Here is a 23,762-nt window from a genome sequence, read left to right as displayed (position 1 = left end):
ATCGTTACTGGCCATGAAAAGTGGGTCCATTACGACAATCCTAAACGTCGGGAAACGTATGGAAACCCCGGCCATGCATTAACATCGCAGCCGCCCAGAATATTCACGGCCAGAAGGTTATGTTGTCTATTTGGTAGGACCAGCTGTGGTGTACTATGAGCTGCTAAAACCGAATGAAACCATTACGAGAGACCTCTACCGACGACAACTGATGCGTTTGAGTCGTGCACTGAAGGATAAACAGCCACAATACGAGCAAAGACACGATAAAATTATTTTGCAGCACGACAATGCTCGGCCGCATGTCGCGAAACTGGTCAAAACTTACTTGGAAACGCTGAAATGGGAGGTCCTATCCCACCCTCCGTATTCTCCAGACATTGCCCCGTCCGATTACTACCTGGTTGACCAGCACTTCTCCAATTTTGATGAAGTCAAAAGTTGGGGCGATCCGTGGTTAGCCGACAAACCAGCCGATTATTTCCGCAGAGGGATCCGTGAATTGCCAGAGGGAAAAGTTGTGACTTGCGATGGGCAATACTTTGAACATTAAATTTGTAACCATTTTTGCAGAATAAAACATTATATATTTTTTTTAAAAACCAAGAAACTACCGGTACTTGAATACTCAATTCCATCTCATTTTGTTCACACATAGCTACATGTTTTCCTTTAGGATGTTCATGTAAACATTCTGATCCAATACACCATCGATGAAAATCAAATTGAACCAAAAAAAGTTTGTAATGTGCCGAGGGAGAACAACTTGAATGCCCGAGCACAGACGGGAAAATAAATCAAATCAGTAATAAATCAGTAACTCTAATTTCCATTTTTCCAAACAGCATGAAACACATCAATGTCTTACTGGGAAGATTTTATTCCCATAGATGAGTCCAAATCTAATATTTTTGACTCCGATGGTTGTCGTTTCGTATCGAGGAAGCCTGACAATGAACACAAAAATCTGAAAGCAATGTATGAACATGGAAACGCTGGTGGTGGAGGGATGGTATGAGGGTGCATGTAGGGGTAATTTGGTTTTCATCGATGATATATTGGATCAGGATGTTTACTTGAGCATCCTGAAGGAGAATATGAAGCAAAGTGTGAACAAAATGATATTTAATCGATGACTCAAGTTTTACCAAGACAATGACCCTAAACACAAGTCAAATATAGTTCGCACATGGTTACATTACAATTGCTCAAAAGTTATTGGTGATCCTCCCCAATCTTCCGATATCATTCCAAGTTAAAAACTATGAAAGTTATCTGTGTAGAAAATTCAGAAACCAAATTTCTACAAAAATAACGATATTTAAACTTGATCAAAAAATGGATGAATCTTCCTTCCGAATACCCCAAAAAACTTAGAATAACGATAACAGCTAAAGACAGCTAAAGATAATTGCAATGATACCATACTAATGATGGAATCCTGAAATTGATCATCGCCTTATGAATCGAGTAGAAATTTCAACCAGAGTACGAATATGAGTTTGAGTCAGGAGATTGAGCTTTTCTTAGAGAAATAAAAACAATCATTCTGAAAACAGATAGCAAACCTTTTAACTCTCATATGACACTATGACTTCATCTAAATAGGATGTTCCGAAACCTTATTTTCGACTTTCAAAAGAAGGGAAAAGAGATTTGCAAGGTGGAGTACGATTACGAGTTTGTATCACTGTATGAACGATTATCCGTTAACGTTTGAACATTTAAAATGATCTGTTAATTGACAACTGCTTCACGAACAGTATATATGAATGTTTAATAAATGTCGTTAAACAATTTTTATCAACGTGTTCATGAATTAAAATAAATAAAGATAAATACGTACATAATAAGCACGAATAAGACAAACAATAAACATGGTCATTTCGGATAAACGAATACACGATTACAACGATCGTTTTATACTATCCTTTATATTTCAGCATATCCGATTTAAAAATAATTTATTATCTTTCAATTTCTTAGTTCATTTACAATAGTATAATTGTATAATAATACTAGTTTTTCGTTTTCCCTTTCTCCCATGGTTTCTTGGTAGAAAGTTTGAATTCAAATTCCAATCAAATGTATTCCAAAGTTTACATGTTTTTGGAGAATGTCTAGAAACTTTATACCGAGAATATAAGTACACATAATTTTCCTTACTCAAAGCAACATCAATCAAATGCAGAGATGAAAAGAGAAGAATATAAAACAAATCACTGTATCAGTAGTTTCACTCATTGCATGACTATGAATCATTGAAAGTACTGCTACTCAAATAAATATCGGACTAGCGTTGGTTTCTTCATTCGTAACGTATGGAATGATGATACTGTTTGAGTCATTGCCTCTATCACGTAATGAATAAATGTTCAAATTACTCTATTATCGCTTGCAGTCTTAGGATGGTATTTTAGTGCAAAAACATGAGTTTAACTTTGTTGGCAATATACGCATTTGAATATAAACATTTACTCTCAAAGCTTGAACGCTACCAATACATTCAACAAAATAAATATACTTCAATTGGAGTGCTACTTCGAATAGACGTTCAGCTTTATCCTGCTACGAAATAATTATTACGTAAATGTCGAATGTAGAAGACTGCTTCTACGCATGAAATAAACACGATAAATACAACTACTCGATGGCTAATAAATCACATGTTTTTCTTCTAGCATGCAGAAATCACTTTTATATACTGTCATTCTCTCCGTACCTCGGCTGACTGGTATATATAAAAAATAAAATTATTATAAGTTTCTTGCAGTTTCAATCCAATTGTGTGAAATGGTTGTTCAACCGTGGCAAAAAAAAAACTCTGCAACTGTTATCCTGTGTCGCAGCAGGATGTCGAAACAAGCTCAAGCAGCCACATACTCGTATGGTATTCTTTGCAGATAAAACATATACATAAATCTTACTTACTTACTTAGGTGCGAAGCTGGCCGTTTCCATACCGGTCTACGTTTTGATACGTCGACCAAGGCGTGTAGTGCTATATTTAGCATGACCATTCCGGATATCGCCGTTCACGAGCCCAGCGCCACCCCGCCCGGGAAGGCCATTCTGCTTCGAGCGACTCTCGAACACAACGTCCGAGTCTGTTTCCGAGTCCGAGAGAGTGGTTCCGGTGCGGGTAACTGTGAAAACAATAGTAGAACACGATGACAAAGCACGCCAGGAATGTGTCGCCAAAAGCCCGCGCAAGAAGGTTTTGAAATGGTCTTTTCCAAAGCTATTTGTTCTGTTATTTTCTAATTGGCCTCTTTCCTGGCTGGAGGCCAATGAACCTTGATGTTCATAACTAGGAACAAGGAAAGGAAGATGGAACCACCCTAATTGTGAACCGCACTTCTAACCCCACGTGTTGAGCTGGAATTGGAGATGGACAAAACAGTTCGCTTTGAAGAACGTTTCAGTCGATAACCGTTCATCTAAGTGAACCAGTTCTTTTGAACCGTACTTTCGCCCTCTCGTTCAGCAGCATCAATATCAGTATCAAGAACAACGTGCGTCGGTATGTCGAATTAGATGGGACGTACTGTATATAAAAATTACACGGAATTATAAAAAAAATACATGAAATTGAAAATATACAGCTTTGCCTATAAAACTACAAAAATTTAATTAAATTTTTCATTCAAAATTGAACATACATTAACAAAATAAGCCCTGCGTTATATGCATTTCGTTATATTTTTTAGTTTTTTCTCGTTGTATTTATCCATTCCGTCCAGCGCAATCTGCTTTACACATCTGTTCAGTTCAGCTGCACTCATTCGTTCTCAAACAGTTCGTTCACAAACAGTTCACTCGCAAACAGTTCGTTCGGAATCAGTTCGTTCGCAAATCACGAAGTCAATAGAATACCCCGTTTTGTTTATGTAGTGGTAGGCAAAGAAAAAAGCAAAAATAAATGTTCAAACCATCGAATTAATGGATCTCAACGGTTTTTCTATTCCAACGACTTATCTATTGGAAAACGATGAAAATGTATCCTGGATCCTTCGTCACATTCAGTTCTGCTATTGTCCCGGCATCGTGGGACGTGGGACGTTACATTTCGTTATTTTACGGAAGAAAACAAAAAGGGATCACTTTGATATTGAAAAAGGATCACATAAACCTTACATGCAATGAAAACCCGTTACACTATCGTATTTGTCGTCAGATCAGCTTGAAGTGTGTCACTTTTCCTTAATTTTCAAAAAAGTGATATCCGTATTCTACATATCCGGTATCCTATTTACTTTGTGCAAACCGTTCGCTCGAAATCAATTCGTGTGGCGAACTACCGTTCTTTAGAAAAGAACAACCGTTCGTTCACTCTTTTTGGCGAACTAGTGCTTTTGTACCGTTCGCAAACGTTCTTCGTATGAACGAATCCTTAGAACATATCTATGATCTGTCAATGTATGACCGAAATCGAATTTCATTCTTAAAATGTAAGAGTTGAACTACAACCAGAATAAATTTAAACTCAATATCTCAAAAAACTTGGGTTTTATAAAAAAAAAGTTGACAAGTCATTAATGAAAGACAATTCCACGCCAAATCGCTGGCCGCTGCTGGCCCGACCCTCTCCGAGTTTTTTGAATCTTGGTAGTTATGATAGAAACTACTAAACTAAAATCACAATTTTCATTAGAATATGACCAATTTAAATTACGACTGATTTTTGAAAAGGGCCTATTCAAAATCATTTATCTTTCTTTCAAAAAATCGTAACTCAAACTCCAGATGTCTGATTAAAATATGATGTTTGACAAAGTTGTTGCAAAATAAATTAGCTATTTAGTGTATAATACAATAACTATCTTCATTTATGATACTTTTATTGTTGTGTTCAGGCGCGAAACATCAAAAAACTAGAATTCCAGTATTTCGTAACTATAGAACCAGCTGGAAAAGTTATGACTGTAATATATTCGCCCTTTCCGAAGCATGACTCTCTTCTGACACAGAACTCAACTTCCACGATTTTAATTTTTCTCCCCTTTTTCTCTCATATAACTGCAAAGAATAAAGGACTTTACATAGCTTCAGTAAACGTTCCCCCAAATTTCAACTTGCCTATCTTGAATACTGGTGGAGCGACACGAATAACTGGATCCACCATTGGAGAAATATCGGTTCGTCGTCGAATTGATATACAAAAGCTCAGCGGAGGCACACAAAAAATTAAAAGTGCTCCGTTCGAAAGAAATCCAGCCACTCCTGGATGAGACGATAAATGACCACAGCACGCACTTTGTGGAGGGTAGCTCGCAACATGCGTAACCACTCATCTACCAACGGGAGCGAAAATTCTCCAGAATACTTAATATTTGATTTGGCTAAAATTCAGATTCAGCACAACATATCCTTCCAGAAACATCTTTGAGCGGTGGACATCTGAACAGACCTCTATCAATGCTAGAATTTTCTATGGCTCGAATTGTTGGAGAAAATGATTCTGGAATTTTCTATAATTTCTTGTACAATTTGTTGTCGGAAAAGCGAATGCGAACATCACCCTTGTGCAATTGACAACTTCAAGAAATAGTTATATGGGTTTGCCCCAAGACTTATGTCTAAGAACAATGCACGATAAGATAGCTTGCATATGACGGTGTGGTTTCCATAAGAGGTCCATATGCTGAAAACTTACAAAGACTACTGCAAAATTTCCTTGATAACTTATCTTTATGGCCAAGGAATTTAGGGATCGAATTGTCACCGCAGAAACCCGAATTGGTAGTGTTTACTCGAAAGTGAATCCCAGCCCAATTGCAACTTTTGGGCAGAAACATTATACAATCATGTTTTCGCAAAATACGCCACAATGAGGTTTGGGATCATAACACTCAGTTATGATTTTCAGGTACCTGAATGCCATGCGGAGTTGTTGAATATCTTGAATATCTTATATGCAAATTGATCGAAAACGGAGAAAATCCATCAGTTGGCCAATTCATGGAAAATATAAGGAAGCATTTGAACGTGAATTCGAGCCTCCTGTGTTTTTGATCTTGATTCGAATATGTTGAAAATTCTTTTCTGCCCATTTTCGATCCGAATCTAGTGGGAAAGTCGCTCAACGAACTTCGCGAAAGTACCCAAAAAAAAGGACCCATTGTTCAGGAAACAGCTTGACTAATTGTTTCATAAAGTTCATGTTGGTTCAGAGAAAAAAAATCGCGCTGATAGTCATGATAGTGCTGACTTATAGTCACTCCTGTTCTACTGCAACGAAATTACGAATGTAAACATTTCATGTGTACCCAATAAACGTTTTGGCAGTATGTGTAGCAAGAGCTCTATTGATCAACTGAACTCCAATTGGACAAACCTTTCCCTGTAGAACATATGCGTAATCGATTTTTTTCGAATTTTCCTATTTGTCTTCAATATTCTCAGATTTCATTTCCTTCATTTCCTTTGAATTTGAGTGAAAACGAACATAACGAAATAAAGACATCTCAAATCTGGCCATCCGTTCTCTTGTGATGATGAGTTATACGTACAACCACAATCTTTGTTTTATATGTAAGATGTTTTCGAACGCGGACATGGGGAGAATCCCCCTCCAAAGTACAGAAAAATATTGTGAAGCGAAAAGGAACTTGGAACGTAAAAAACGTGTTCCTTTAAATCAGTTCTTCCTCTAGTGAAAGTGACACAGCTGAGCTCTGAGTAGCATGTAACACTCAGAAGCTGATTGGTTGATTTTTCATATTATAGAAGATTTAAGACACAAAGTTCTTTCGCTTTTAGCCATCAAAATGATTATTTTGGATATCAATCGATTTTCGCATAGATCGTGCAATCATTTGGCTACAAAAATCGTTGTAGATCGCATACTCCAAATATAAACGTTTTAATCACTCGCAACAAACATAGAAGGAATCACTCGGTTGATATTTATTTATTTGTCGAAACTTGTCCCATAGATTTTCATGTTCAATAACAGCGAATGTAACTAGTTTGCAGGTAAACCCTCAAATGATGGACCTCATTTTCCGTTATCGAAGTGGCCAGGATACGAACCTCCCCAATTCATATCTTTATCTTTAGTCTTGTTACGTCCCCCCTCGTATGGTGATCGTTTCGAGACTCCTTCCATTCCTTCCTCATCATTCTGGAATTCAAGCACAGTTAATAAATGTTTGAAAGTATGCCCGAAGAAGAAGACTAAGTCGAGACCATTTGCTTACCGGAACCATGTTCTCGGACGACATAGCCAATGTTTGTGTAAAGATCAGAAACAGACCGAACAGTAGTAGCAACAGCTTCATGTTTCACGCGAGAGTGCTGTTCTGAATGCAACAATTTACGAATGTGATGCAGTTTCCGTACGCTCTATCGGCATTTATAGTCAATGAAGCTCAACCGCTGAAATTACCGTGTCGAACTAAATATAAAACTAGTTTCGAATAATGTGTGAAACATTTTGAAACTAGAGAACTGCCGCTCACACATATCAGATATGTTTACAAAAGGATCAACATTCGGAATTGTTTGAAAATGGATCGTAGATAAAGCGGTCGCGTTTGATCTACTAAGCAATTAGTAACGAAAGTATAAAAAATTCATTTCAGAATGAAAATTTAGCAATGCTTCCTTTTATTTTGAACCTTTTTTCAGTTCTGTATTATCAAATACATTACCTATCAAATATATACAGTGAAATTGTAATTTTGAATCACACCGCTTAACATTTTTAATTTTTTTAAAGTTGGTATTACTGTAAGTGATCTTAATGTCAATTTTTAGCGCGATTGTTCGCAGCGTCATTAAGAACAAGTTAACTTTTTTTTTGCTTGACAATTTTTGCTATGGGTAATTGTATTGGTCAAATATATATGGTTAAAATTTGTCAAGATTTCGTCGAAATTTTTTTTTTATTTGATGCTCGAAAATCTTCCAAGGGGGGAGGTAAAGGAAATTTAGAAAATCGATTTTTTTTTTCAATGTCAAATGACTTAAAAATGCATAAAACGAGATCTGGTGATATCTCGAAAAAAAAGTTTGGCTGAAAATCGACTTTTTGGGATTTAGCCAAAAGTGGCCAAAAATCAAAACTTTGAGTGCTTTGAAGCACCCCTAAATCACGTCCGATTGAGCTGAAACTTTACACAGGTCATTTATTGGACCAATAAACAAAATGTACCTTCATTGCTTCTCCGGCTAAGTCTCAAAAGGTTTTTTGCATTTTCATGCATTTTCAAGTCATTTGGCATCGAAAAAAAATTGAATTTTCCAAATTTCCTTTACTGCCCCCTTGGAAAATTTTCGAGGATCAAAAAAATCTAAACTTTGAGCGCTTTGAGGCCCACAATCATGTCCGATTGAGCTAAAATTTTGCACGGGTAATTTTTTTAAAACCCCCATATACTAACCCCCTAACCCCCATATACTTTGGTTAGACGTAGTTCCACGTCAATATGAAAGATTTCGAATGCTCATAACTCGAACATTTCTTAATAGATCAGAAAGATGTGGCACAGAAATCTCAACTATCTACTAGTAAAACTGACGTAAGTAATATTACGTTGAGACGGCGGAGTTCCTCTAGGAACGTTAGTGCCATTTAAGAAGAAGACGACAGCCATAATGATTATTGGGACGCTTTAACGCAATCCGCGTCTTTGTTTACCTTTACTATAACTCTGGACGAAATATAGAAGATTTTATGCAGTTTTTACCGGAAAATTGTGAGGATATATGTGTATTGAATATCAGAAAGTGCCTGAAGCTTAGGAAGTTCAATTTTCTTAACACGGTAGTCGAAAAGTGCTCCCACGCGCTCTAGTTTCGAACGGCGAAATGCCAAGTGGGTCGAAGAAGCGATGATTTTTCCCAGAAATTTTGTTTTCTAATACCGCTAAAAAACGAGGAAAAATTGTTTCTGAGTGTTCGGGAGATCACAGAAAAAAAACTCTGCCGAAGAGCTGGATTTTGCTAGTTGATGCCGTCATTCGGCTAAGTTTATAGAAAATATGGCGAAAACGCCTAGTAAGGAAGAGGAACCTTCTACTAGAAGCTCACATAGAACAGCTTTTACCCCAAAAGAAACAATCGGATGTATTTGCCGGAATGATTTCAGTGGAAAAATACGTGGATAAATGTTATTTCTGGATAAGATATGGTAAGAAGCTCAACTCAACGCTAATAGTAGCAGAGACAGACGACCAAAAAGGTACAAATATGGAATTTCACCATTCCACGCAACTATTCGATCGATGGACAGGTTTCTTAAGGTTTCCTCCCATACAACAATGGAGGAGCCAGTTTGGAAAATGTCCAATACAAATAAAATAGTTAAAAAACGGGAAGAAACCATTTGTAGAGATTTGAAGGAGTAGCCCAGGATGAGGAAACTCGAATTCCGGCATCGGTACTCGAGAACAGTGAAGCTGTTGCCGAAATCACGGGGTTGGATGAGAGCATATTGAAGATATCGAAGATGTTATGTAATTTTTACATTGATAAATAGTAAGGCGGAAATCGATGTGCCTGCTTATCAAGTGTATGTAAAGGACTGTGGTGTACTAAACAGTAATCTACATGAATGGTACGTCATATTTCCCTATCGCCCAACTCGTGCACGGTGCAGCAGTAATCAAACATGTGCTACTTCCAATCGGAATGTTTTCCGAAGAAGCTGGTGACTCGCGTAACAAAAGCATCCGCAAGTTTAGAGAGCTACATGCCAGGGAATTCAACAGGGAGGTAAACTTGGAGGCCGTCTTCATGAGATTTCTCTTGACGTTGGATCCAGTGATATCACTAATAGGCGACCACCTGAGTGTTCCGATTTTCGGATTACGGAGAATGTTAAACATTAGATTTTGTAGTTTATTTATATATATTTTTATCATTATGAATTTAATTTCCATTATAACACTTGAAATAGGTTGATATGTATATTCTGAAGATTAAAATAACAAATCAGATTAAACAGTTCAACAACATTATTAAGGATGTATAATTGATTTGAATTATACAAACAATGCAAGTTTGGTGAAATGAAGTTATCAATAAATTCAGCGCCAGTTAAACTGTTTACAACAATGTTTATCTCTATATATATAAAGATAAGATTAGATTTTTGATTCATCAAAAATTTAGGACACCTTTTTTAACAACATGAAAATGAGCGCTCCATGCATATGTAACAACTTTGTCAAAGACAGTTTTGCTCTAGAGATTTAAATTTAATTATTTTATTCAAATTTAAATTTAGTGTTCGAGATCATATTATTTTAATTCAGCATTTGATAAATTCAGTGCTACCAAAAATCATGAAAAACTATATTGTTAGGAAAAAAGAATGTTCATATTGTCCACAGTTTGAACAGATTTAGAATTAATCATGAATCGAAACACTTGATTTTAACAACATATGGTTTTTATCTATTTAGTTTAGAATAATTAGATGTTTAAATTAAGCTATTCTGATTTTCCTTATCTTTAGTATCATAGAAAAGATGTTTTCTGCTGTCTTACGATTGGATTGATGTCTTTATCATGTTTTGACCAACAAATACATCATAGTCAACGATGATGTACTACTTTACTTTAGAGATGTGCCATCCGCTCATGAGCTGTTCCGAAGAGTCGAATCCTTGAAGTGAGTTGACACGGAACAGCTCGCAAAAAAAAACAAACAGCTCTTCAGCTCATTTTGATAATGATGCAAAAGGGAAAAGAGTTGTAGAATTGCAGAGAGTGTGTGAGCTGTAAGATTCAAATGAACTGACCGCCTCTCGCTCTTCGTGTTATGACATCAGTTCAGTTTCATTTGTTCCTCGTCTTTTCAACTGTTCGCGTTGGCGGCATTGAGCTTTGTTTACCAGTTTAAGGGGCGCCAAAAATAATAACTGACTTTCAGGCAGAAGGAACACGTTTTAAGAATTAAAATTATGAATGGAAATTGACTTCTGAGTATCAAATTAGTATTCTATTCCAATGAAAAACACTTTGTTTGCAGGCGGCGAAACAATCTCATAAGGAAATTGTTTTTGAAAACAAGTTTGTAGTATAATGAAAAGTCTCAGTAAAAATGTCGGAAATGTGTAGACAAATTGTTAAATAAGAATCAGGAATACGTGTTCCAAGTAATTTAATAACATTATGTGAAAAATTTCATTTAAATTTTAACATTTCAAAACTGGCTTCGTGTCTTCTAGTCTGATAAAGATTACACTATGGAGTTTGGGACCCAAATTGAAAGCCGCCACCAGACGTCGACACCGACAACTGAGTTGAAGAGCTGTTCATAAAGAACAGCTCTTTTATATGAGCTGAGATGATCTGAGCTGTTCATCATGATGAGCTGGATTGCACGCCTCTACTTTACTTTATTCGACGTTCAAAAACCCCATATTTCCACAATCATACTAGCTCGACCCAGTTAAGAATCGAGCTGAACAAAAATTTATTTTAGACTCATTAGAGTATCCCTCTCCACGGAAATCTTTAGTAAAAGGCGAAAGATTTATTCGACATTGAAGAGAGATCAGAGTGCCGATTTTCACCTAGAGTTTTGAAGCCCATAAACAAACGCCAGGTTGCGCTAGCGATATATAAATGCTTGCTCGACATACAGGATGAACGAATTTTTTGGAACAGTGGAGACCAGTGATGCCAGTTCTACTGAATTATGGAGAAATTTAAAGTGGGTTTTTTTCATATTTTTATGTCAATAGATTCTAAATTGTACGTGTGCCGTTTCATTTCGATGTGGTTAATTGAGTAAATTCAAAACTCCAGTTTAAAAAAAAATAAAATCTCTGTCTAAGAATTTCGTAGATTATTCTTAGTCTCTATGAATATATTTTTTCACAGTAAAACTCAAACGGGTAAATTGGTAGTATTTATGCACTTCCGATAAAAAGAACCACTTCGGAACTTTTTTCAAATTAACACAAATTTAAATTACTGATTCTACCAGAAAGCGATTCGTGATTATTACTTTTCTGAAAAGGCTCATTTTACAAACACCAGATCCTTCTGAGTTCTAGTTGTAATTTAAAAGATGATGTGCTTGAGGAAACCAAAAAAAAAAAAAAGAAAATGGAACTAGGTTACTGTTCGTGAATATTTACATGGCATTATTAAACTGTAAATTTTAATGAATCTATCCAAGATTGATTTGCGAACCCATCTCATAATGCAAAAAATGTATGAAGATATGAAGATAAACCGCTAATATTCGCAGAAAAAAAAATTCAAATATTCTTAAGCGCAAGACTAACATGGATACACAATAAACTTCAATTATGAGCTTTTTGGATCACTGCTCAATAGAGTCACAAGAACGATAGACTTAGGTCTATCATTCTTGTTATAATCCTTTTGGATTATAATATTACCTTCACCGAATATGTTGTATACTTTGTATCAAAAGCTTCTAGAGCTCTTAGGTTTATAATTCGCATTATGATTGAGCGATCTTGGATCGATATTTAGAAGATCGATCTTTTCCATTCCGTTTTCCGATTTTTTGGATCGATTCTTTGTACTTTGAAAAATCGCTAAAATCGATCTTTTCTTTTCGATCATTCCGATTGTTTTTGGGAGGGTCATTACAAAACATATGGTCACAAGTTATATTTATGGTAGCATCAGGTCCAGGTGAATGTTTGCTTGAATATTTAATGTCAAATCATATTAACATTTGTAACCAAGGAAACGACCTAACATTTGTTAGCTCTATTAGACAAGAAGTTCTTGATCTAAAAAAAGGAAACGGTCAATGTACAACCGACTCCCAGGAAACACTTAGTATCACGGTGGAAACACACTTCCCAGGCTCAATCCAATTGACTTTCGAACATGCACAGGTCTCCAATACAGCTCAATCTTGTCCAATCAAACAACGTCAACTACAACGTCTGGCATGCTTATCAGTAACTGAAGCCATGCCCAGCGTACCCTTCAAAGCTCTAGATGCTCTTTTATACCTTCTACCCTTGCACCAATATGTGCAACTTGAAGCGGAAAAAGCTATTCTAACATGCACAAACATTTGTTTGGCTTGAAAATACAGGTATACCAATATCTGTTTCTTCTCAGATAACCAAGCAGCTCTTAATGCAGTAAAAGCATACACATGTCAGTCAAAACTAGTTTGGGAATGTATTCTATCCTTAAAACAACTAGCTGCTACTAACGAAGTTAATCTACTATACTGGGTGCCTAGTCACTGCGGTATAGAAGCCGATCTCCAAGCAAGATTAGGATCTTCAACAAATTCGTTGGGCCTGAGCCATTTTGTGGATTATCTACATCATGCATTAAATCTGAGCTCAAAATCTGGGAAATATCAATGATTGAAGCCAACTGGAGGGCTCTATCAACACCAAGACAATCCAAATTATTCATTACACCTTGATACAGAATAACACGCAACCTACTCAGCTTGAATAAGGCAGAGTTGAGTACATTAATCGGTCTATAGACCGGGCACTGTCCGAGCAGGTATCATCTTAAAAAAATCGGAAAACTGACAGATGATAACTGTCGTTTTTGCAATTTCGAAGCTGAAACTTTGGAACATTTACTGTGTCAATGCAGTACACTAATTCAGCTAAGACTCCGGACTCTTGGAAAAGGCATTCTTATGCCTATCGAGATTTGGTCTACGGAACTAAAAAAGGTAAGAAACTTCATAAAGGAAGTCGTACCTTCGTGGGGGGATATGCAACATCCTAGTGCGACTGTCGCTTATTCATTGAGTGATGGAACAAACTGATACTGCATACATAGCAAACTGGAGTGCACTACAATGGATCAAACAAATGGTCGCATTGGTTCAATGCTCCTACAGAAGAATGATTGTTGTAAAACAAAAAAATATTTGTTGTATTTTTCCAAGTTTTTTTACATATCTGTATTTATGTTTGTGGCCACATAAAATTTGCTAATTCAAAAGCACGTATGTTATAATATATTTAAAGTAGGACGAGTATAGCGAATGGGTTAAGATTCGAAAGTTAAATTTTTGTTATTGTAAATAGTCTTTTATATGAATTGAAAGAAACGATATATTTTACATTAAAAAATCGAATATGTATATAATCGAGTCCGACCTATACATGTGAAACATTTTCTGAGAAATATAACAAAAAAATTGAAAAATTTTGACAAACCAAAAATTATGGAGAAGCTTATGTTCTTGTTCCTCTTCTTCTTCTTTTTTTTATTTTTGAGAGACTTTAAACTTTGCAAATCATTCGCTTCTAGAAACCTATAACACATGAAGCTGAGAGATTAAAAATTACAACAGGAAAGCATGGCGGTGCTTATTGATCATCAAATTTTAAATAGAGATCACAAAAATAAATAAAATAAATTAAAACTTCAATATCGGAAGCAACAATTTTTAGTATGAGTATAACACGTCAAGCATTGCAAAGTTTAACGTTTAGAAAAGTTAAAAACGCTTCCACAGTTATTGGGTTTCAATTGAAGACAATGTTTGGGGAACGCGTGAAACTAAGCATATTCAACAATATTTCAGGATTGAAACAGAGTTCGACGAAAAAAACAGAATATTCTATTCAATTCTCTGTGTGCTAAATTCTAAAATCGAACATCTTACGCACTTACATTTGTAACGTTCCATCACATACGATAGCAAAGACTTCAACCAGGTTCAATACTTACATGAGGGTAACTCCTCCTCGTGCGTTCCAAGCAGTGAATACTTTTGGGTTTTGCTTCTTGTGCGTGGCTTAGTCGAGCGCCGACAGAGACATGTAATGCCCCAGCAGATGCCGGATAGTATCAGGAACACAATGAACACCCCGATAATGACGTAAAGAATCGACCAGTCTTGAAAAAAAAAGAAGTTAAGTTCACGATAAACAACAACAAAAAAATAAGCTTTCCTTACCACAATTCGCTTCAGCTACACCCCAGAAGAAAAAAATATCCGGCATCCAGAAGCTCTGACACATGCAGTCCCGTGTCTCGGCGTTGCACACTCCATGTCCAGAGCAGGTGTTCTGGCAGATTGTCGTTCGGATGCCCGCAACCGACGTCCCGAGGATGGTATAATCTCGCCAGAATTTTTCCTTCAGAATTCGCTCTACTTCCAGAGCTGGAATGATTTCCGTTTTGTCCTTGCCCTAAGAATAAACAGATCAAATAATTTGCTACCATCCAGTTATCCTATATTTTGCTGATATCTACCCCAGCCTTCTCAACGTAGAATACTATCACTATTTGTCCCGTCTTGTGTTCGATTTTAAGCTCTCTAATGTGTAGCTGAGCCGTGTTGTCTCCTATTAGCAGGATCAGTTTTTGATGTAAAGAATCTAGTTCGGATTGGGTTAACACGGTGGCCTCCATGGTCAGCGTAAGTTCCACTAAACTCATCACGAGGGGATCCGGATGAACAATGATACTCACAGTGTCCGATCCGAAAAGCCCTTGGGCATCGGTGACAGTTAATTTGAAAACGTACCGTCCGGGGACAATGTTTGTGAGCTGCAAAGATTAAAATTCAGATCAGATAGGTCATTAACTGGGGGAAAAGTGCTTCATACAATTAACACTGGCTTCCGATCACTATCGTCAACGATGGATCCAATGGCTAAACTTCCCGGTTCCCGGGTCCAGCTATAGTTGGCGATTCCTAGATCGTCGTTCGAGCGAGTCCCATTGAGGACAATGGTGTTCGTTGGCAGTGTAACACTTTGATCGCCGCCTGCATTCGCTACCGGAGGAGTGTTCCGTTCTTGCACTACGGTAATTTTCACGCGATCGGTAGCATTATTGTTTACTTCATCAATGACCAGCAGTTCGAACACATAATCCCCAATCGTGAGTGAAGTTGCATTGGCTATCTGCAAATTAGACTAGTTTTAATTGACAAGAAATCAAAATCAGTGGCTCATCTTACGGAATTATTACCACCCACAATGACAGCCGTATTGGGTCCACTTATTTGTTGCCACTTCCAGTTTGTTATCTTTATATCATCCTTAGAACCGGTGCCATTCAGTATCGCCCAGTTTTGGGGCAAATCAACGGTGTAGTTTGCACCGGCATTCGCAACCGGTGGCATATTAGTTGGCATCTTCACGAAAACATGCACAATCGAAGTGCTACTTTGGTTCTTCGAATCGGTCACTTTAAGTTCGAACGCATACACACCCTCTTCGAGGTTGGACAGTTGCAGGAAAGGGGTTCTCGTATTTTGCATATCTACCGCCTTCGATTGGTCGGTACTCGCTTTGGTCCACTCCCACGCGACAACAGCGTGATCATCCTTGCTAAGCGATCCGTTCAGGGTTACGTTATTATTCGGGAGGTACACAATCACATTTTGACCAGCGTTCGCCACCGGTGGATAGTCGATCTCTTTCAATACTTCGATGGTAGCCGTTGTGCTGTTGGAAAGGTTCTCCGAATCGACTACGGTCAGCTTGAAGGTGTAATTTCCTGGCGTCGTTAGATCGTTCAGCTGCAGTGTACCGGTGGCCGGTAGATCTGGCTTATACACGAGGGGTCCTTCCACAAGTTCCCACCGCCAGGATACAATTTTATCGTCGTCCTTAGAAGAACTTCCGTCCAGAATTGCCTTATGATTTGGGAGCTTGACGGTCTGCTCTGCAGGAGTGATTATTACTTCGGGAGGTTTATTTATCGTCTGTTCGGGTAAAACTGTAATGTTCGGATAAGCTTCTCCATAGTACCCCTTCTGGCCGGTAACAGTGACCTTGAAGCGATAAAGCCCTGCTGTAAGCTTGGATAGTTTCGCCTGAGGCTTGGTTTGGTCAGTGATAGTAGCATTGCTGTCACCTTTAGAGGGCTGCGAAATCAATGACCAGGAATAAGTGTACTTATCACCACTGCTGCTTTCATCTGGAACAACGTATGCCGACAAAATTGCTTCATTGTTCGGAAGTCGCACGCCCTTCGACAAAACAGAAACGGTTAACTGTTTCGTGGGGACGGGTTCTTGGTTCCCTTCATCAATTTCCCCAGCTTCACTATGTATATTATTCATGATTAATTTCTGAGCCGTCAGTGTTTGCGGCGCCGCAAGTAACTGGTCATTAACGCAAACATTTTTACTGTTTCGTTTGTAGTGATCCTTGCAGCGGCACATTCCAGAAACACAAATTTCGTACTCAGGACATATATCGCCCACTGTGTCACATAGCATTGCAGTAAATGTCTTTTCCTCCGGGTAGAATTTCGTCTCATCCATCATCAAATCCTCATACTGGTCGTTTAAATCATTTCCAGAATATTTTCCAAAATCATAGTCCGCCAGTTGTTTTAGTGGCAAACTATACACCCCCTCCGACAACTCTTCTCTGTTCCTTTCCATATTATAAATTTTCTTTAGCTTACTCAATATCCTGTTCTCTTCTAGGCCCACTGCGGTTCCGTCCAGATGGGTTTCCGGTGAATTCATGCTCTTCAAAATGTCCCACCAAGTGCCACTGGCTTCTCCGACCGTGTTTATCAACACCATTTGAAGGCTCGTTGAGAGGTTTTTCTTCTTTGCTGGCAGACAAAGTTCGTTGGTAAAACATTTTACGTGGTAGCATGTTTTATTGAACATGAACGCTGTATTACAGTTATCACCTTGGCTGCAACAATGCTGCACGCATTCCTTGAGCGAAGTCGCTTCACGAAGCTCACTGTAGCTTCCTGCCTCTCGTCCGCCTGAAATTGTTTACGGTATATAAAAATGTGATGAGTGAGGCTTTAGAACATGTTCTGTGTATTCTATGATTAATCGATAATATCAACAAAATGGAAAAGGTAAAATGAAAGAAGCATATATTGGGAATGGAAAACTTTCAAATGAAAAAGATTCGCAACCAATGAAGCATTTTGTGAATTTTTCAAACATATGGTCGCATATTTGAAATCTCAATTAGCAGAATCAAAATATCCTCCCTATCCTATCCTATCTCACCTATCGGAGCATATCCATCGAAGACGTGTTTCATCATGTGGGGACATGCTTTGAGCTCTTGCGATTGCAGATGTGATGACTGGACCCTTTGGGGCTCCTGCTGTGACGAGTCGTCCGATGTGGCTGTAGCCGCAGCGACCGGCCCATCGCTGACCGCTGCTAGCGCCAAACGGTTACTGCTCAGCACAAATCCTGTGACTAGTGTGATGGCTAAGACGGAGAAAGCCTCAGCGATACTTTTCCTGCATCGGTTTGTGTTTAGTTGAGGTATACTCATGGCACTGCTTTTTTCTTAACACAGCAAACTAGTGTAAAATCTTTTCTTGATGATACACCGGATTTCGTGACCGTTTGACTCGTTCGGTCTCAATTTTTAGCAAAGTTTTGTAACTTAGTCTATTTATGCAAGTTTGGTCATGTTTTCGTGACAGTGTGTTGGACTAATCCAACAATTTTTAATCCTCACTATTAACTTTTTGCGACGAATGGAAGAATCGAAATACAACATGAAAATTGCATGACAGATGATATCAGCGGTACGAACTGTCAGAGTGTTTTGTTTTGGTTATTATCGTGCCCGCTCGTGTTGAACTGAATCCCGCACACGGTGGTTTTGTACTAATGAACGGCAGATGGCGTTCTAATTTGTAGTAGATCATAAACCACGTGAGGGCCGTCCACAGACTACGTGCACGATATCAGACAAACTCTCCCCTCTGTCTTGACTTGACTTTTAGTTTTTAAAAAGCTTTAAACTTCAACAGCCTTTCACAAGCGTATACATTTCTTATACCCCTGCCATGTTGTACACTTGGACATTCTCTTATTTTCTCGGATCATGAAAACAATCCAATTGCGATAAAATTTGTAAATTTGTAGATTTTTGCATTATTTAATATTTTATTGTTTTCGAACAATCTACAACAAAGACAGAAAAAGAAGAAAATAAATTATCTGCTTATTTATTTACTTATGTTCAGTCTCCGATAATACCGTACGGATTGATTTAAACCCATTCTATACATGAAACATCGTCTGGTAATATTGAAATCGAAGTTATCACTAATAATATTGACAACGAAGACACCTTCAACCCTATTTCAATTATAATTTGGTCGCATAAAGTAGGACATTTCTCAACATAGAAAAAACGTAAAAAAAAAGAGAAGGGTGTAAATTTTTGATTTTTTAATAAACCTTAAGGGAAAAATACATGAAAATTATTCATCAGTTTCGAAGAATTTTCGAACTTTTCGTCTGATACCATTTTCTGCACAGTTCTGCTGGTAACCGCTATTTTGTTCCACTACTTTTCGATTTCGGTGGGTTTAGACTAGAGATATATTCATGTGGAGAAATATGATGGGATTTATAGAAAACGCACCATCCGTTTACACTAGCGCGAACTTATATAATGAATATATTCATATTTTCGGTGAATTTATTCACCTCAAGTAGAACTGCACCCAACTTTAGAGATTTCTCACCAGTGAGGACTTCACCAGCGTTTACAAACGCTTGCATTTATTATATTCAAAGTGATTATATATACCTCGAAGAAATGTATCATATATATTCTCACCCGTTTACATCTATTTTCGCGTGAATAAATCCATCTATAGCTATAGATCTCCCTGTTGTAAAGTCGCCATTTGAGTTGGTAAAAAGTCAAGCGTAAAGGGGGAGTTGCAGTTAGGTTAAAAAAATCATTTATTATATGAGGGGCTAAGAAGGAAAGGGGTGTAAGTGACTTGATCGATTTCTCTTTATCAACATTTTCTTTAGTTAATAAATTAATTGCAAAAACGTTCCAATTTGAGTTTGTTATTGAATCCGATAGATGATGTTCTGATCTATCTTCCACATTGTCAAATACAGCTGGGAATGAGTTTGCAGCTAAATTATGAACAAAAGAGACAGTCGATGTAGAGAAATCGATGATGTCACTTTCACCCCTTTCATTTTGAGTAGAGATGGGCAAAACAGTTCACTTTGATGAACGGTTTAGTCATTAGCCGTTCATCTTAGTGAACCAGTTTTTTCGAACCGTCCTTTCGCTCTTTCCTTCAGCGGTATTAAAAACAACATAGACTGTTAGCTGGTGTGCTCCCGTGGTCGAGTGGATAGTGTCACACCTAACATGCCGGGGGTTCGGGTTCGATTCCCGTTTTGGTCGGGGGAATTCAAAGTTAAAGAATTTTCCTCCGACTTGCACTGTGGTCACGCGTATTCTACAGCTTGCCACTCAAGAATGCATTCTAGGCGTGTTATTTGGCATAGAAATCATAACCAGAATGACGCAAGTAACACTACGTTGAGACGGCTAAGTTCCTCTGGGAAAGTTAGTGCCATTTAAGAAGAACAAGAATGCTAGCTGGAACTCAACATCAATAGACAGTTATTCATTGATATCGTTGAATTGGATAGGATATTTTTTGACTCATATGGAGTTTGTATTTTAGAAATTTAGTGGGGAAAGATAAGGTGCTTCTTCTTTAAAAGTCGCAAACTGTATGTGAAAATATGTTTATAGGTCGACAATAGTATATGAGGTGCTTAGAATGCAAGGGGTGTAAGTGACTTGATCGATTTCTCTTCATCAACTTTTTCTTTAGTTAATAACTCAACTGCAAAAACGTTCCAATTTAAGTTTGCTATAGAGTCCGATAAATGAGGTTCTGACCTATCTTCCACATTGCCAAATACAGTACGGAATGTATTTGCAGCTAAGTTATGACCAAAAGAGAGAGTTGATGTAGAGAAATCGACCAAATCACTCACACCCCTTTCATTCTAAGCCCCTCATATGTAATAATATGATGCGCACATATGTGCAATTTTTCATATTTTCTGTCAGCACAAACCACAGGTTCCATGTAAGATTATATTTCATTTTATAATGGTTCATTCAGAGAAAAAAAAATCCGGCAGCGTCTTTTCCAATTTTTACTAACAATCAATTATACAAACAATCACGATAACACGTACACGCAATAGGTACACTCGTTCGTTCGCAAACCGTTCGCCCGCATACACTCCGTTCTCAAACAGTTCTTTCCCAAACAGCAGTTCACTCGCAAACCGTTCATTCGGAATCCGTTCGTGAGGAGAACTACCGTTCTTTATAAAAAATCTCCTTCTCAGGATACCTAAAGATAATCTCTGCCGCGTGTTGTAATACACAAGATTTTAGGGTTTTTGTTTCATCGAGTAGTCAATAGCTCACATTTATATAATCACATCACTTATACCGCAGTGAATCCTGATTTTTCTTAACCAATCCCACCAACAACTATCTCTTCCATGATAAACGCTAGGGAACCACGCTATAGAGGCAACCCTTCTGACCTTCGGGCGGCGAATATCATACTAAAATTCCTTCCCTTCCCCTGATAACTGTAAGGACGTGGCCGGCGTCGTTATTGACCATTTAAAGCTCGAATCACCGGAAATTGCACAACGAGAATGATTTACTAGTCCCAAGCGTCACTCTGTGTGTTCTTTGTGCAATTTAGTTGGTTCAGGTCAATCACGGAGAGCAACTACGAATTGTATAGTCTACCCAAGTTCAACCTCAGAACTACCGTTCTTTGAAAAAGAACGACCATTCGTTCACTCCTTTTTGGTGAACTATTTCTTTCGTACCATTCGTGAACGGTTTGCCCATCTCTAATTTTGAGCCCTTCATATATTGGTTGATAAATGACTGGACTAAGCGTACCATCGGTATTTCGCGTACCTGCAGGCATAAAATAGACCCCATTCGTGGTCCTTAGCTTCCTGTCCAGTAAAACCTATCCCTACCTCCCCGTGGTGCCGGCTGGGGTACGAGTACCCATAGTAAAGATCGGGTGATCAACCCCGACGGGATTTTGGTCGTATGCTGACAGGGAAGGGGGTCTATCCGAGAGTCTGTTCATCATGGAGGTGCGGCACAAAAAAGTGGCTGTTTTCAATGTCAGGGGCGACAAATCACTGTCTTCGTGCCAGCGGGGACTCTAAAAAGAGCTGTGCTCGTCGGTCCTCCGGCGAGATAAGGGGTTGGTGTAGGCCCTGCAAGGCATCCGTAAAAATGAAACGCACAGGAAAATTCACAAAGAAATTCGAGACAGGACAATCGGACTAGACCCACGCAAAGAACACGGACGAGAGATTGGAGACTCGGAACATGGAACTGCAAGTCTCTCAATTTTCTTGCGAGTACCCGAATTCTTTCTGAAATATTGAGAGCGCGCAATTTCAACATCGTAGCGCTGCAGAAGGTGTGCTGGAAAGGTTCGATGGTGCGATCGTTTAAAGATGGGTATACCATCTACCAGAGCTGCGGCAACACACACTTCGTGATAGGGTACAGCTTTCATCGTGATGGGGGAGATGCAGAAACGGGTGATTGGCTGGTGGCCGATCAATGAAAGAATGTGCAGATTTAGGATGCGAGAACACTTCTGCAACATCAGCATTATCAACGTTCACAGTCCCCATCTAGCTACAACCGATGACGATAAAGAAGAATTCTACACGCAGCTAGAGCGTGAATACGAACGCTGCCCAGAAAACGACATCAAAATTGGCATCGGTGATTCGAACCCTCAGGTCGGCCAAGAGGACGAGCTCAGACCGGTAATTGGTAGCTGAACCTACAGTTCATCAGTGAACCAACGAAAACGGCCTAAGACTTATCGATTTCGCTTCCTCCAAGAACATGGTCATACGTATCACCTTCTTCCAGTTCAGCCCCAATACCGTTACACCTGGAGATCACCACAGCAAACAGAAACACAAATTGACCACGTACCATCGACGTCAGAACCAATCGTGGCGCTAACATCGATTCAGATCACTATCTGGTGATGGTCAAACTGCGTTCTAAACTGTCAGTCGTCAATAACATAAGACACCAGCGCACACCGTGGTACCACCTACGATGACTACAGGAGCCAAACATTGCTGCAACATACTTGCAGCGCCTTGAAGCTGCGTTACCGGGGGTAGACGAATTGGATGCTACTCTCCTCGATGAATGTTGGAACACCTTGGAAGCAGCAATCAGCAGCACAGCAGAGACCCTCATCGGGTATGAACGACGTGGACAGCGGAACGAATGGTTTGACGACGAGTGCCGAGTGCTCCTGAACGAGAAGACTGCAGCACGCGCAGCCTTGCTGCAACGAGTGACTCGACAAAACGTGGAACGATACAGATTGAAGCGAAGGTAGCAAACATATCTCTTCCGGGAAAAAGCGCCGCCTGGAAGAGAAAGAGTGTGAGGAGATGGAACTGCTTTATCGTTCTCGAAAATCGCGGAAGTTCTTCAAGAAATTAAACACCCTGCACAAAGGCTTTGTTCCACGGGTCGAAATGTGCAAGAACGAAGAAGGAGGCATTTTGTCGAACGAGCGCAAGGTGAGGCAGCACTACTATGAGCACCTGAATAGCGCGCAGACAGGAGACCAAGACGGCGTTGATGAGGACTACGCCGGTGCAGTGAGCAATGGCGTCATACCTCGACGATGGGTGAATTAGGGAGGCCATTAATTAGCTAAAGAACCACAAAGCAAGGGAAGTCCAGGAACTCGTAGAGTGTATGCATCGGTTGATAGTCAGGATCTGAGATACAGAACAGCTACTGGAGAAGTGGCATTGACGGGGTAATCTGCCCCATCTATAAAAAAATGAAAAGCTGGATCGTGGGAACTATCGTGCCATCACAATCCTGACTGGTGCCTACCACATTCTGTCTCAGATCCTCTATCCGATCCGTCTATCGCCAATAATAAGAAGATTTGTGGGAAGTTATCAGGCCGGATTTATGCCCGGTTGCTCGATG

General features: G+C 38.8%; 1 protein-coding gene, 1 long non-coding RNA gene and 1 other non-coding gene across 6 annotated transcripts; all 3 read right to left on the bottom strand.

The window, feature by feature from the left end:
* Nucleotides 1–1,933: 1,933 nt before the first annotated feature.
* On the bottom strand, nucleotides 1,934–18,458 carry LOC129777901 (dyslexia-associated protein KIAA0319-like protein). Of its 4 annotated transcripts, none has more exons than XM_055784476.1 (8): nucleotides 17,936–18,458; nucleotides 15,902–17,679; nucleotides 15,546–15,845; nucleotides 15,190–15,486; nucleotides 14,891–15,125; nucleotides 14,662–14,829; nucleotides 2,932–3,146; nucleotides 1,934–2,731 (listed from the first exon to the last, which is right to left on the bottom strand). In XM_055784476.1, exons 1-7 carry the CDS (start codon nucleotides 18,210–18,212, stop codon nucleotides 2,968–2,970), a joined length of 3,234 nt encoding a protein of 1,077 aa, XP_055640451.1. In that variant the 5' UTR covers nucleotides 18,213–18,458; the 3' UTR covers nucleotides 1,934–2,731; nucleotides 2,932–2,967. The 4 variants fall into 4 exon arrangements, with proteins under 4 accessions (XP_055640451.1, XP_055640453.1, XP_055640452.1 ...); XM_055784478.1 differs by having other exon boundaries at nucleotides 1,934–2,161; XM_055784477.1 differs by having other exon boundaries at nucleotides 2,936–3,146.
* Nucleotides 6,895–9,910, bottom strand: LOC129777903 (uncharacterized). The gene is made up of 2 exons (XR_008743318.1): nucleotides 7,203–9,910; nucleotides 6,895–7,126 (listed from the first exon to the last, which is right to left on the bottom strand). It is a non-coding gene; the product is annotated as an uncharacterized LOC129777903 (long non-coding RNA).
* Nucleotides 11,402–11,518, bottom strand: LOC129781034 (U5 spliceosomal RNA). The gene has a single exon (XR_008744066.1). It is a non-coding gene; the product is annotated as a U5 spliceosomal RNA (small nuclear RNA).
* Nucleotides 18,459–23,762: the final 5,304 nt, after the last annotated feature.

The sequence above is a fragment of the Toxorhynchites rutilus genome, chromosome 3, assembly GCF_029784135.1.
Source record: "Toxorhynchites rutilus septentrionalis strain SRP chromosome 3, ASM2978413v1, whole genome shotgun sequence".
Classification (NCBI taxonomy): domain Eukaryota; kingdom Metazoa; phylum Arthropoda; class Insecta; order Diptera; family Culicidae; genus Toxorhynchites; species Toxorhynchites rutilus.
This window is presented reverse-complemented; position numbering and strand designations above follow the sequence as displayed.

What these genes read in the sequence shown, in the direction of transcription:
- LOC129777901 (XM_055784475.1), bottom strand. Translation starts at nt 18,212, where the DNA reads ATGAGTATACCTCAACTAAACACAAACCGATGCAGGAAAAGTATCGCT. An exon ending in CGATGGATATGCTCCGATAG is followed by an intron (nt 17,680 to 17,935) that starts GTGAGATAGGAT and finishes AAACAATTTCAG; the next exon opens with GCGGACGAGAGGCAGGAAGC. An exon ending in TGTAGCTGAAGCGAATTGTG is followed by an intron (nt 14,830 to 14,890) that starts GTAAGGAAAGCT and finishes TTTTTTTTCAAG; the next exon opens with ACTGGTCGATTCTTTACGTC.